The sequence below is a fragment of the Passer montanus genome, unplaced genomic scaffold (assembly GCF_014805655.1).
Source record: "Passer montanus isolate IOZ18808 unplaced genomic scaffold, ASM1480565v1 scaffold23, whole genome shotgun sequence".
NCBI classification, from domain to species: domain Eukaryota; kingdom Metazoa; phylum Chordata; class Aves; order Passeriformes; family Passeridae; genus Passer; species Passer montanus.
The window spans coordinates 7,689,751-7,702,922 of NW_024366926.1; the positions used below are offsets into that span (position 1 = coordinate 7,689,751).

At 41.4% G+C, this 13,172-nt stretch overlaps 1 protein-coding gene and 1 long non-coding RNA gene across 4 annotated transcripts in view; one reads left to right on the top strand and one right to left on the bottom strand.

Annotated features, from left to right (window-relative positions):
* Positions 1-12,025, top strand: LOC120502690. 2 transcript variants are annotated; one of them, XR_005627567.1, is made up of 2 exons: positions 1-53; positions 889-12,025. It is a non-coding gene; the product is annotated as an uncharacterized LOC120502690 (long non-coding RNA). The 2 variants fall into 2 exon arrangements; XR_005627566.1 differs by having other exon boundaries at positions 43-165.
* The window catches only part of EIF4E (eukaryotic translation initiation factor 4E), a 20,679-nt gene continuing 19,333 nt past the window's right edge, over positions 11,827-13,172 (bottom strand). For both annotated transcript variants that reach the window (XM_039710319.1, XM_039710318.1), the window contains exon 7: positions 11,827-12,881. In XM_039710319.1, coding sequence (XP_039566253.1) covers positions 12,767-12,881 — 115 coding nt within the window. In that variant the 3' untranslated portion in view covers positions 11,827-12,766. The remainder of the gene's footprint in view (positions 12,882-13,172) is intronic.

The window sequence follows — 13,172 nt, forward strand, 5'->3', positions numbered from 1 at the left end:
CAAAACTTTATGTGAGATAAAGGCACCAAACACGGCCTGTGCATTACATCAAGGTCTGTAACAAAAACAGGTACCTCCATTACATCTGAGGACTGAAAAAAATGCAAACTTCTTGAAGCTATAAATCTTATCATCTCCTCACACTCCATATTTTTTCAAAGGAAAGTAAGTTATAGCTGGAATTCTCTACTATTTGAGCTTATCAATCAGTTCTCGAAAAATTTGTATCCCCTTAATCTTGGACTGTAGAAAGTGTATCTTCAAGAAGTTATGTGGACTGGCTGATTTTTTCGTAAGCTTAATAAATAAGAATTTTTTCATTAATTAATTACAGTAGAGATGCATGAAATTTAATTTTATGGAGGTAAGATGAGGGATGTTCATTAAACTTCCTTTACTCCTAAAACTTGTGTACAAATAACACACTATTAGTTTTAAGAGTATTTTTATCTTCAACTAAATTTGTCTAGAAAGGAGTTAAGTTTTTCAGGAGGCAACATGATGTATCAAATCTGATAAGACATTTCTTTGGCAGAGAAAAATTAACAGTTCTACACAGAACAGTTGTAGCAATTACATCAAGGTCAGGCTTTTACTCCTTTGCAGACTCTCTCGGCATGGAAATTTTGAAATTCAGAAATTTAGAAACCTGAAATTCAGGCTGCAGTAATAGGTCGAATTCCCTAAAAAGTAAAGTTAATACCTAGGAGAGTGAGGGTTTTATACATACTAGTATTTATCAGTAACAGTAGTTCCTTCCTTTTTGCAAGCTTTATCATGAATTAATTATTCTGGAATAACCAAAGGAAGAAAAAAAAACCCACAAAAACCTTCCTCTCAAGCAGACCCAAGTATTGCTCTTGTTAATTCATGCTTCTACATTTCCAGGTCAGCCGTTCTGTCACCAGGACAGACAGGATCTTAAAATTGGGACATAAAGAACAAGCAGAATTGAAGATAAAGAAAAAAATAATCGGGATGGTCTCAAAACATCTCTCTCACTTCAGCTGTTCTTCAAACAGCACTAAGTAGGATCTGGCTGACAGCATTTATTCCCTTGAAGGTCAGCTTTGAAAGAAAGAGCTACTGTAGCTACCTCAAAAGACTGTGAAGCTTTTTTTTTCCCAGTGGAGGAGGGAGCCTGAGCTCTGGAAGCAGGCAGCAGGAAGAGACAGGCGGGTGCTCCCCAGGGAGATGCTCCCATGGAAATACAGCTCTCCCCAACCTGGGGTCCCGCTGCTCGGGCTGCTGCGGGTCCTGATCTGCAGGGCCCAGAGAGGGGAATGCAGGAAAGAAAGATGACAGAGTTTCCATGGTGAGTCACCTCCCTCTCAGAGCCTCTCCTGTTTGACAGTGTTGAGCCAGCAAACAGTGACTTTCCGTGGCAAAATGCCTGAGTGAGGAGATTAGGCTGCCTTTGTTTAGGGCTGTTTCATTTATTAGGTCACGAGGTTCCTGAAGTCATCGTGGGACTGTTTGGAAACAGCAACACGCGAGGCCAGAGAAGGTTCCTTTGCAAATATACAGCATTTGCACTTGGTTACTTCTAACTGAAAGGGGATTTACAGCATCAGCAAAGTGAAAAATCACACAGTACCTACAGACAGCTCTGCCAAGTGACATCTGGACTTAGTGATTTAACTGTTATCAGGGTGCTTGCATTTGAAACAACCCTGGTCCTCTTGATCAGGTAAGGCAGAACTGGAGAGGGCCACACAGTACTGCTTTGGAAAAGTTGTGCTAATTATCAGGAGTTGCTCTTTTTTTTTTTATTTGCAATCAGATTTTCTGCTTCTGTAATTCCATTCTTTTTATGGCATTTATGAGTCAATTGCAAGACTTTTATTTGCATGCTGTAACAGTATGGTTAGCATGGCCCTAGGTGGAAGATACTAAGTTGTTAACCAGGCTTCCAGTACTCAGCAACGGAAACCCACAAAAAATATGCAAACTAAACTGCAAACAGGACTGGCAGAGACCACAGTTTGGGGGGGAAAAAAAAAAGCTATCTCCACCCTCTTTTGTTAAGTTCTGACATATCTGCCACCAGACTGAATCGAAAGGGGAGGCTCAGTCTGAATTGTTTTGTGGAAAGCTGCAATGACACAAATGGAAGTGCCTTCTCACAATGCATCGCTGTGCTGGAAATTCAACTGCTGTGTCAACTTCAAAAACCAGTATTGTAAATTCATTCAGAAAGGGACTCACCAAATTAATGGAGACAGATCAATCAGGAGCTATTAACCACAGCAGCCTTAGGTGCACACTTTTTTTGCCAAAAGTGGACAAGTTATCTCAAAGGAAAAATCACACTATGGATCTTTCATTCCTCAAGCTGTTTCCTACTCATCTGTCACTGGCCACTGTAGGAACAGGACACAAAATTCAGTCAATATTTTAACCAAGTCAGTAGGACACCTTTGCTGTCAGCCTCAAGTTTAAAATAAGCATGGTTGGGAATACAGTATGTGCCAAAGGAAGGCAAACAGCAGAGCTACTGGCTCCCAAGTGAGCAGAAATGTAGCTTTCTGCATGGAATGCTCCAAGTAATAAAGTATCTCTAAGAAATAAAGTATCATTCAGTAATGAAACTACTGCATTTGGGGGAAATTTGGGGTTTTTTAACTGCCTCCAGAGAATAAAAAAGTCCTGGATTTTACCACATGGAGACAAGTAAAACAATATCCCCTTTTACTGACATTTGAGTCTACAGAACACAAGTTCCTATCAGCCCAGTTCAGTGTTATATTTACATATAATTAATTTTTCCTACTTGTACCGCAACTCATCGTAATAGATAAGAATTAACAAATATGTTGATAAGTATTTTTATCCTGCTCTGAAGGGAGAACAACAGTCACATCAAGCTGCACTCTGAAAACAACTATCAGCATTTTAAAAAACATCCACCGTGGTTTATGAGTTACCTTTCTAATCCAGGCAGCTACAGAGAACTGCTCCAACTGTGGTATTTCCAGCTTTGGACTGTGGCAAGGCACAAGAACAATTTCTGCAGCAGTTATTTTCCTCTTGAACATCTCATGCCACTAGATAAAAGAAATAAGCTCTCTCAAGGAATCCCTGCAAAAGCCAGCCCATGCCACAACCCCCTGCAGCAGAAGCCCATTGATTTTTCCACACGTGTTAAGTCCTTCTTGCTGGGGCAGACAGGAACAGCTTTAGAGGAAAACATAGTGGAGGTGTTTTTAGGTGACCCTAAACACGGAAAACACAATACCAGCTGTTGGGGAATGGCAAGGCACTGCTGGTTTGCGTGTCTCTTTTTACTGGAGCTCCATTTGGGATACGCTGCCTGCTGCTGTCTTGCCAAGTGTCTCCTTCCACGTGTGCTCACCACTTGAAGTTTTTACAGAACCATCTTACTGCTGCTTGAGGGCAGATGGCAGCTGGAGGCCTGCACCTGGAAAATGTGCAAGTATTTGAGTCAGCATCCAATCATTTCAGCCAGGAAGGAAGTGGGAACAGGCCCAGCTGTCAAACCTTTCCAGAGCCTATCTGGAAGAAAAAACACACACCTGGTGAAGCTCCCAAACACTCTGTGTGTGTGATCTGCAGCCTGCTGCAGGGAAATGTGTGGCCACGTGCCCTCAGCAGAACAGCCTTGCACAAAACAGAGAAAAGAGGATGCCTAAAAGCCAGGAATGGCACAGGACTGGGGAGTTTGCAGCCTGGGTAGACTGGAGCTGTTCTTACCTGTGCCTCTGGAAACCATCTCCCTAAGGGAGCACATCATCCTGCTGGATCTTCCTAATATTGGCCTGTTCTTTGTCACTGAGGAGTTCCTTTTTCCAGGGCAAAAATTCCTAAACCACACATTCCTTTCCCTGACTCTTCCTAGAGTCTCTGCAGCAAAATCTAGACCACGATAGATTGTCCCCATTTTGCTTAAAACAAAGCAAAAAAGCAACTTGCTGAAAAGGAAAAAAACCCCAAACCAACAAAGTTTTTTAAATTGTGACTGTTTTCTGATGGAGAAGGAAGACTTGCTCACCATATGATGATCGACAAGTCTCGTCTTTATTCCCAAATCACCGATTATTATACACCTTTTAATTAGCTCATGCATAGTGCAAAATCCCAGCTCACCATTGGCTAACTAGCTATCAGCTAACTACGTGCTGTTTTTGGTATAACTATTCCACTTTCCCAGGCTATTTGCTCCACCACCTGTGTTTGTGCATTACTTCATCCGTGGGCCAAGGACACAGTTTAATTGGGATAGCAACTCCCTTCATCCCTTATCTTGGTCAAATTAATCTCACTGTGAGCTTTAGCTGGGAGCTAGCTTGTTACAAAGCTCTCAACAGTTTTCTCCATGGGTAACAATGTGGCCTGCAAAACAAGAACTCAGCCCTCAGTGTTCACTGAAATTTGTAAAAAAGCCCAAACTACTAGGTTTCACTAGATGACCAAAACAAAAGATTTAAGTAGCAGCTTATCTGATTTGTTTCCCTTTCTAGGGAAAGGAAAATTTGAAGAAGGCCTCAAACTCAATTGAATTACTTTTCAGTAAAACATCACAGAGATAGAAGAAAAGTAGGGAAGACCCGTGATTGCATTTTCTACCCCAGCATTCCCCACAGACATGAAGACCAGGACAGACATTGGCAGACTATCAGGAAGTGACAGAAACTTTTCTCTGCCTTTCTTCCTTTCATGCCACCCCAGAGCCTTCTGCTAACACCTGAGCTGAACATTGGACCAGTGCTATGGCAAACTCCATCCAGGGAGCAGAAGTCTTTCTTTTCTTGTCTGGTTGATGTTTACACAGGGACTTTGCTGCACAGAGTCCAAACAAGCTTATTTTCTTCCCCTTTTTGTCTTCTGCAGTTAAAAGGCCTTTACAGTCAATTGTCCCAAGGGAGAGCTCAGACTACAAAGTGGAAAATATGAACTGCCCTGTCCAACAAAGCTCTTTCAGAAACTCTGATTTCTGCCCGCTGTAGTAAGGGAGCAGCATGGGGTGAACTGGGAAGACCAAGACCACTGTATTAAGAAAAGCAACCAACAGAACTGATACATGCACAGCAGTCACCTCACAGAGCAGTTGCAAAGGAGGAATTAGAACGTTTAGGACAAAACCTACAGATTTGAACAGCATTGTGGGTTGACCATTCCAGATCCAGGAGAAGCTGTTTCAGTGCCCCAGGAAATCAGTTGCTTTTGAGTAATTGTTTCACTGCCCTCTGGCACATTCCTGTGAGGGTGCTCCTCGATCTGCTTGCTGCTGGCCACCCCCTCTCCACTGAGAGATAAACTGAAAGAATGCCTTTACTATCTGCAGTCTCCATTTTAAGGTTATGGCTCAGCTTTGGGAAAAAACTCCTCAAACCAACCCTTAATACATGCACTAGGCAGCTAGGAATCTCTTCTCTCTTCTACTCCAAACAAACCAACCCAGCTGCAGCCAGCATGCAGGTGCATTAACCAGCATGGTGCCCCAGAACTGCTAGAAAATGTTAGCACTCCAATAACAGCTATACATATACAAAATAGTTAAGGGTATCAAGAATGGTTACCACTGAGCACAGCTCAGCAATGCTGCAGAAATCCTCAGCACCTGTTATAAAATGGCAAAAATAAAACCTCTGAAAATTGACACAACACATGGAAGAAACCAGGATTTTGAGACAGAAGTATTCTCAAATGTAGTTAAGGCCAGTACAAACCTCCTTACGAAGTCTGGACCCAGGACTGCAAGACACAGCACTTGGCAACAGGACAGCCAGCAAATGATCTCACTGCAAACACCTCACACTGCCAGTGCATTTTATTCCCTTGCTGACACATGCCAATTCTGCTGCAAATTCCTTTAGGGAACAGGAAAGCAGACCTAAGCCACAGTTCAAGCTTATCTGTATTAAAACAAAGGCATAGCTACACTCCATCATTTCCAAGAAGCTGATTCTCTCTTGTTCAAACCTAGAAAAGCTCTAAGACTAAAGCCAAGAAGTAGGACTGAATTGCCTCAAGGTATTTTAAGTAGAGATGACCCCAAACCATCATCCTTCTAGTTGTAGCCTCAAAAGCACAGAGGAGGAAAGGTTGGTTGGCTTGTATTCAATCCAGAATTAATCCCATTCTGGCAGAACACCTAGAGTTTCACAGGAATACCCATCTAGAAAGTCACAAAGGGGCAGGGTTAGTGCAAACCAGCAAGTGCACAGAAGCAGGAGCATGTTTGTACACCACAGGAGTGCAGCTGGAGGAGATCATGTTGCAGAGCGGAAGTTAAAACCTCATCTCTCAGTCCCAGAGATTACTGGAGATAACAGAGCACCCGCAGCACAAGCTCAGAGGAGAGAAGCAGCTCCTAGCTGAGAGCTGCCTCAGTGTCCCCTCAGCAATGCCATTGCTCCTGCTGCTGTCAGACAGCTGTGCACAGCTGTGCAGAGACAGCTGGACACCACTGCCTCTACCGAGAAACAATGGCCAAGGAAAGGCATCAAATCCATTACAAAACCTAATTCCTCCCCTTGTATCACTGTCACATTCTGCACAAATGTGAAAGAATCACCTATTGCTTAAGAAGTCATCCATATCCAAACAATGGTTTTTGCAGCACATTGCTCAGTTATTGCTGTTACAGCCCCCACAAAACACTGGCAAAGCAAAGTTTGATGAAGACAAAACGAGACATTCATGTGGCCTTGGCACCCTCACAAACTTTAAATAACACTGAGGGTTAGAGGCTACTGTAGCCATAATTAAAGGAATACCAGAAACTTGAAGGGGGAATGTACCTTAAAATTCCATAAAACTGTCAGTGCTTGAATCCAGTTGCCAATTTTTATTTCTCCCCAACTGACTTTTGAAAAACCTTCCTGGCCTGAGGCAGAAAAAAATAAAGAATGATCAAACCTCAGTTCTGCCCTTGATGCCCACCTCCCCCTGACCCCCCCAGCTGGTGGGTACAGGGACTTCTACCACTGAGGCAATAAACACTTATGGGACTTTTCTAAGTTTTTTTCTTTTTTTACCCAAACAACCTGGGATGTATCTGTCCCCACATGTCAGCCTGCAAATTTCTCCCTTGCTTTTTGGGAATGTACTGAAAGATGAAATTTCCACATCCAAGGAAACTTTGAAGCAGCATCTCCACCTCTGGACTTTGGTAGTCACCATTTCCTCGCTGTGCAAGAGCACTCCCACTTCAAACACACAATATGAACATGTAGTGAGGTCAATTTACAGCCAAGTCAAACATCTACTCTTGGATCAGAAAACCTCTCTGGCACTCGAGTGCACAGCTCTCAGTGATACACCTACAGAGAGGTTTTTTCTGGTGCTGAAGCCCCCAGTGGACAGCACAGGCAGACCAAAGCCCGACTTCCCGGCGCTGTCTCCAGCTGTTTGATGTCACTGCAGTGGCACAACAGGGGCTCCCATTAAGGGTCCAGCTGCACTTTGCTGATGGTTGATCCACTACACCGTATTTAGTCTACTCCTTCCTACGGAGAAACTGTGGTAAACAAGGGAAGAGCCGTGATTTGGCAATCACAGTGTTACAGTGTTGCAATCACTGCTGTTAACACCAGCTCTGTGCAGAACAAGGCTGATGTGTGGGTGAGCTGCAGGAGCCTCAGCGACACACAAGCTGCAAACTGAAGAGAGAACACAGGTTCCAAAGTGGTTCCACACTCATATATGTTTGAGCTGCATTTCTCTACATCCCATACAGAGTCAAGAAGCTGAGACATTAGTTCCTCAGAAACTTTATTTTCATTCAAACTACAGAAATAAAGTAGTACCTTCCAATTTCCCATTATATTTTCTACGTATCTGTACGGCTCAGGGCGAGATGCACTAGGATAAACTACCCTGTACATGTGGAGGAAGATAAGGCTCAAAAACTAGCTTTACTTCAAAGAATGCCAAACCTGAACTATGAGGTTGGCTCCAACTCTTTGATAACAATAATAGGCACAACATAGGAAAAAAGATTGATCTAAACTACCTATTGTAAGCAAAATCCAGTAATTCATTACAGAAAGTCAAAGAAACCTTTTAGAAATAACAAAACAGTTTTCTACCTTGAAAAAATAGATGAGTAATTTTTGCTTTATATACGATATATTCACACACACTTTCAAGTATCATTTTCACTATTATCATACTTACATGGCTAGAGATAAAAAAATGAAACCCCATAAGCAGATTATTATGCCAAAGTCACACACGGTCTTTATCTGGGTTTAGCAACACCTGGAATTCTCCATGGTATCACAGTGACTAAAAAAGCAGTGACTAGACTCAGTGTAATTTTTCCCTTTATTAAACATGTTTTAGTAAGGCTTGAAAAGCATCAGGATTTAGAAAAATGGAGACAAGAAAAGCATAGGCAGTCATAAACCCCACGCAGTCATAAACCCCACAAATTCACAGCTAAGCTTGTCACACGCTCAGTACTAGCAGGGAATAAAAAAAAAAATCTGAGTTGTTTGGTTAGCAGGCAAACTGATACCAACAGGCAGACTTCAGCTAGGATGTTTTTACATTTAAGGCATCACACAAAATAACAAGTTAACGCTGGGAAGCATAACAACCATCATGTGCACAGCCATAATTCACATTTAGCTCTGGACATCAGAACCTGCTTTATTTCAAAACAGAAAGGCTAGGAGGGAATCCCATAGTCTTTTGGGAAAGTGCCAGACAGCCACTAGGCAAGAGGAAGAGTGACTGTGGTTGTTATCACAGGGGAAGGAATTTAAGTGCTTATTAAAGGCTTTGCTGCAGTGCCAGAGCCAGACACCTGAACACAAATTCTGGCAGAATACAAAACTTTTAAGACCTACAAGACAGAAAATCTGTTCAAGCAGCTGCAGCGAATGTGTCCCACAAGATCAGAAATGGCAAGCCTTTGGGACTGAACAGCTCCTGGAGCTCAGCAGCGATGATGGAGGTGCAGCAGGTGCCTTCCACAGGCCTGGTTCCACACTGCTTGCCAATGCACTCTACACTTCCACCCTCCAAAGAAATTAGATGGACAGGTATGAAATGCCTCACAATGAAATAGTTATACCTATCTCCTTCCTGGTCATGTCATTTCCATTTGTCTATTTCTTGCCCAATGGGAAAAGGCACAAATTCTACATTTAAAAAGAGTTATTTTAAGACCTAAGTAAAACCCTTTTTTTTTCCACACAAAAAAATTTGCAGAAACCACTGACTGTTTTTAAGAGGGCAAAGTCATCTAAAAGTTAAGTACCAGGCAGCCTGAAAGCTCTATGGTTTTAACTATCAAGCTTAACTGTCTGGTAGAGTACTTGAGTAGAGCATGTTCTTAAAAACTAGTTTTAAAACCATCAGGCCACGACTCAAAAATTAAGCTTGTTGGAAACATGAGAGGTCACATATCAAAGGGAAGATCCATGACACTTCCAGAGACTGAAATGCAAAGTTTTAGTTTTGTTTGTTTGGGGTTTTTTTTTGCATTTAGTGAAAAAGTCCCAGAATGGAGGCCAGAATACTTTCTCCAAGCAATTTAGTAAGAAAGGATTCCACTAGGTAGGATGGAAGCTTTGAGCTCACTCCAAGCTTGGCTAAAAGCCACTACTTCCAAGTTTCCAGAATTTGGGTAGCATTGGAATAAAGTTTCCTGAGCTAGAGACAACTTGATAGACAAGACAGTGACAGTGCAGCAGGACAAACAGAAGTGACAATGAAAAGCATTGCACAGTCCAAGACTTAACGTTATACCCAGAAGCTGACAATTCACACACATTCCTCATCAGTTCCCCCTCTTCACAGGCTGTGTTTTGGCACATTCTTACCTCTTCTAGCACAGCAATTTCTGCTGTCTTTCCTTGCTCTGGTCTTGTACCACATAACCCCACTTCTGAAAAGATGCTTCATGCATTTACTCTGTAGTCTTCCCAGGCTTACTAAAGCCACACATTGCCAACAGCCTCCCCTTTAGCTGGGAGTTCAACGACACTGAGTATTCTGCAGCAATAAGATACTTCTACATTTACTTTGTCCTTTCCTGAACCTGTGGCTGTTACAGTAACATGCAGAACGGAGAGCTCTCAGCTTTCTCCCTCAGCACACAAATACAAACTACACCACTATAATCAGAACAACATTAGTATGCAGAACAAAGTGATTTGCAAGCTGGAGAAAACAAGTTTCATGGTCATTGGCTTCCTCTAAAAATGAATTAAGGGCATAGGCTGTATGTTTGATAAAGCAACCATGCCAGCTAATTTCCTCTCAAGTCTTCTAAAAATACTGCAATTGTTATGTGAGCAGCAAAGAGCCTTAAATCAACCTGCCTGCAGTTTTCATACTACAGTGCAAGGCAGCTGGCTGCTTCAATAGGTTCAGGCTCAAAAACCTGAGGCCATACCAAAAAAACCCTATCAATTGCTTTTCTAGATGAACAAAATGCTGCTACCCTAAATAATACTCTGGTCAGTCCTGTAGTGCAATGAACAAACGCAGTACTATGTAGGTCTCACATCAGCACTCAGGTTAATCTCAATGCTCTTTACAAAAGGCCAGCACTACCACCATTTCCAGTGACACTCCTTTGAGGGAGCCTGGCTGCCACGCTCCCAAATTACACACACACAGTCACCACTCGGGAGAGGCTGATTCATCTTCACATTCCCATGCATGCAAGCATTACAGATGATTAGCTCAAGCTGGGAAACAGGCATGGACTGCTATATTCTACTATCAATGGACCTATTAAACAAACCTGACTTGATCTCACACCTGCTGAATCAGGACAGGCAACCAGTTACACAAGAATTCACAGAAACCAGCACACAAACAGCCCAGACAGCTCTCTCCACATTCACAGATATCCTGGTTGATGACCAGTACTGAAGGAATAGCATCTTTAAATAGAGATGTCTGTTCTAAATGTTTCTATTAAACTGTAATAATCATCCAGACATTTTTGGCATAGTCTGATATGCTCCTTATGACACATTTCTGAACAAATGTGCAAGAAAAGTGTTCAAGTCTATTTCAGCACACAGACACTTCAGTGCCTTCATCAGGCAGATGCAACTGACACTTCACTGCCAGTGACTAAACTCACTTTAATCACTTATCAAAGATCAAAACCCCAACAAGCACCTGCCTTGACACTTGCTGAAGAAAGGCTCCACAGCCCTGGCAAGATCTTGAAGTATATCACACACTTAAAAAATCAGCAAGAAATCAGCAATAAAGCACTGATTTTGCTGCATGCTCTGCTCTAAGAGGTGGAAAGAACAAGCCTCTCATCTTATGCTCAAAATGAGTGAACTCGACCCTCAAAATCTCCACCATCCTGTGAATCTCCAAGTAAACTATCAGCTCTCTGGAGTAACTTTCAAACAATGAAACAAAGCTTCAACTACTCAGACACATGTAATAGCAAGCTATCTAGATACTCATACTTTTACTTGTAACCATGTCTCTGGGATGCTCTACTTGTACTTTATGCATTATATCCTTAGAGCAGGATCACTCACTGAAGCACTTTTACTGTAGCTCCTACCTGAAACTAAACAGCTTTCTGTGTACCCTTAAAATTCTTGGTTGGGCATAAAAGAGAAGTCAAAAAAGAAACAACACAAACCATGATCAATTAGACCAACCATTAAGAAAGAACATCAGCCACATGGATATAATTCCACTTTGATTTAGGGTGCTATCTAATAGGTTTATTACAAGCTTCAACAGACTATAGCTCCAGACTTTATCTTTCTTGGAAGACACTACAATAGAAGCCACAGTAGAGACTGCCTTGTCACGACAGGTACAAATACTTGCTGTATAGATGGAGAAATAAAAGGACAAATCTAGTTGTCTAAAAGACAATTCACTGTACACATTTTATTTACAGTTTTGTACACTGTCTTAGTATGAATGGGACTGCTTTTCTACTTGAGCCATTTTAACCAAAGCAAAATAACCTAAGTAATACAAAGTGTTAAAATACAGCATAAGATACAAAAACAGACATACTATTTCTAGTAAGGAATGTAAATTATGGTGTTACATTTAAAAAAAAATCCACATTTACATTCAGGAAATCACATAAAAAGATCACTGATTTGACTGAAATGCATAAATCTGTAGCAAAGCTCTGATGTTACAAAAAAACCAAAAAATTACCAAAGAATGCACAAAATTTATGTTTATTCCACCTTTGTCATATACTCCCAGATTCTTCACCAATGTTACATGAGCAAAAACAACTGAAATCAAAATATCACTAATGTTATCAAATAGGGAAAACAAATAAATTAATCTAGCAGCCATCAGCAGAGGTTACAGCAAAGATGATGCTGTATAAAAAAATTGCTAGAAAACTGTATGCACCATACTCTTTTCCAAACCAGCAAAATCTTACTGCATACAATGCAAATGTAAAACAGAGTAATTTCCTGCAGGTACAGAAATGCAACTTCTCTTCTGAATACTGTGGATAAACAAATTATTTTTTTGCAATAGTAATGTTTCTACCAAGCTATTACAGAGTGGGCCAGAAACACACTTACGGATCTGGGGGGTGAAGGGTACTAAAATTCTGATTGGTAACGGTTACTTCGGCCAAAATAGAAAAACTGAACATAGAAGTACAAGACAAAGGCAAATGAGACTTCTCACAAATCTTAGCAACATTTAGATGGAAATCAAATTTAAATGTAGTCCACTCTGCTTGTGAAGAGGCTTTGGTTCAGCTCCCAATCTCGATTGCTTGACGCAGTCTCCTATCAAAGAATACTCAGAAGGTGTCGTCTTAAACAACAAACCTATTTTTAGTGGTGGAGCCGCTCTTAGTAGCTGTGTCTGCATGGGACTGATAACCAATCACTATCTTTGGAGGAAGTCCTAATCTTTCCTTGTACACTCTCCTGGAGAGGAAAAGAAATAAAACAACAGTTTAAGCAAAGTCCTTAGGAAGGAATTAGTATCAGGACACCTGCTTTTCAGATCTGGGGACACCATTAAAAAAAGAGTTGCCCATTTAGAAACACTTTCTCAGATAAAGGACTTGAAATATGATTTTTTCCAGTGTATTGATCTAAAACCCACCTAAAGTTTTGTAAAATGACTTACCACATCTAATAGGACATGCTCTTCCAAAAAACAATTAACAGGCCTAAATAAACGCAAAATGAAGGGACCCTACACTGCATTCATTC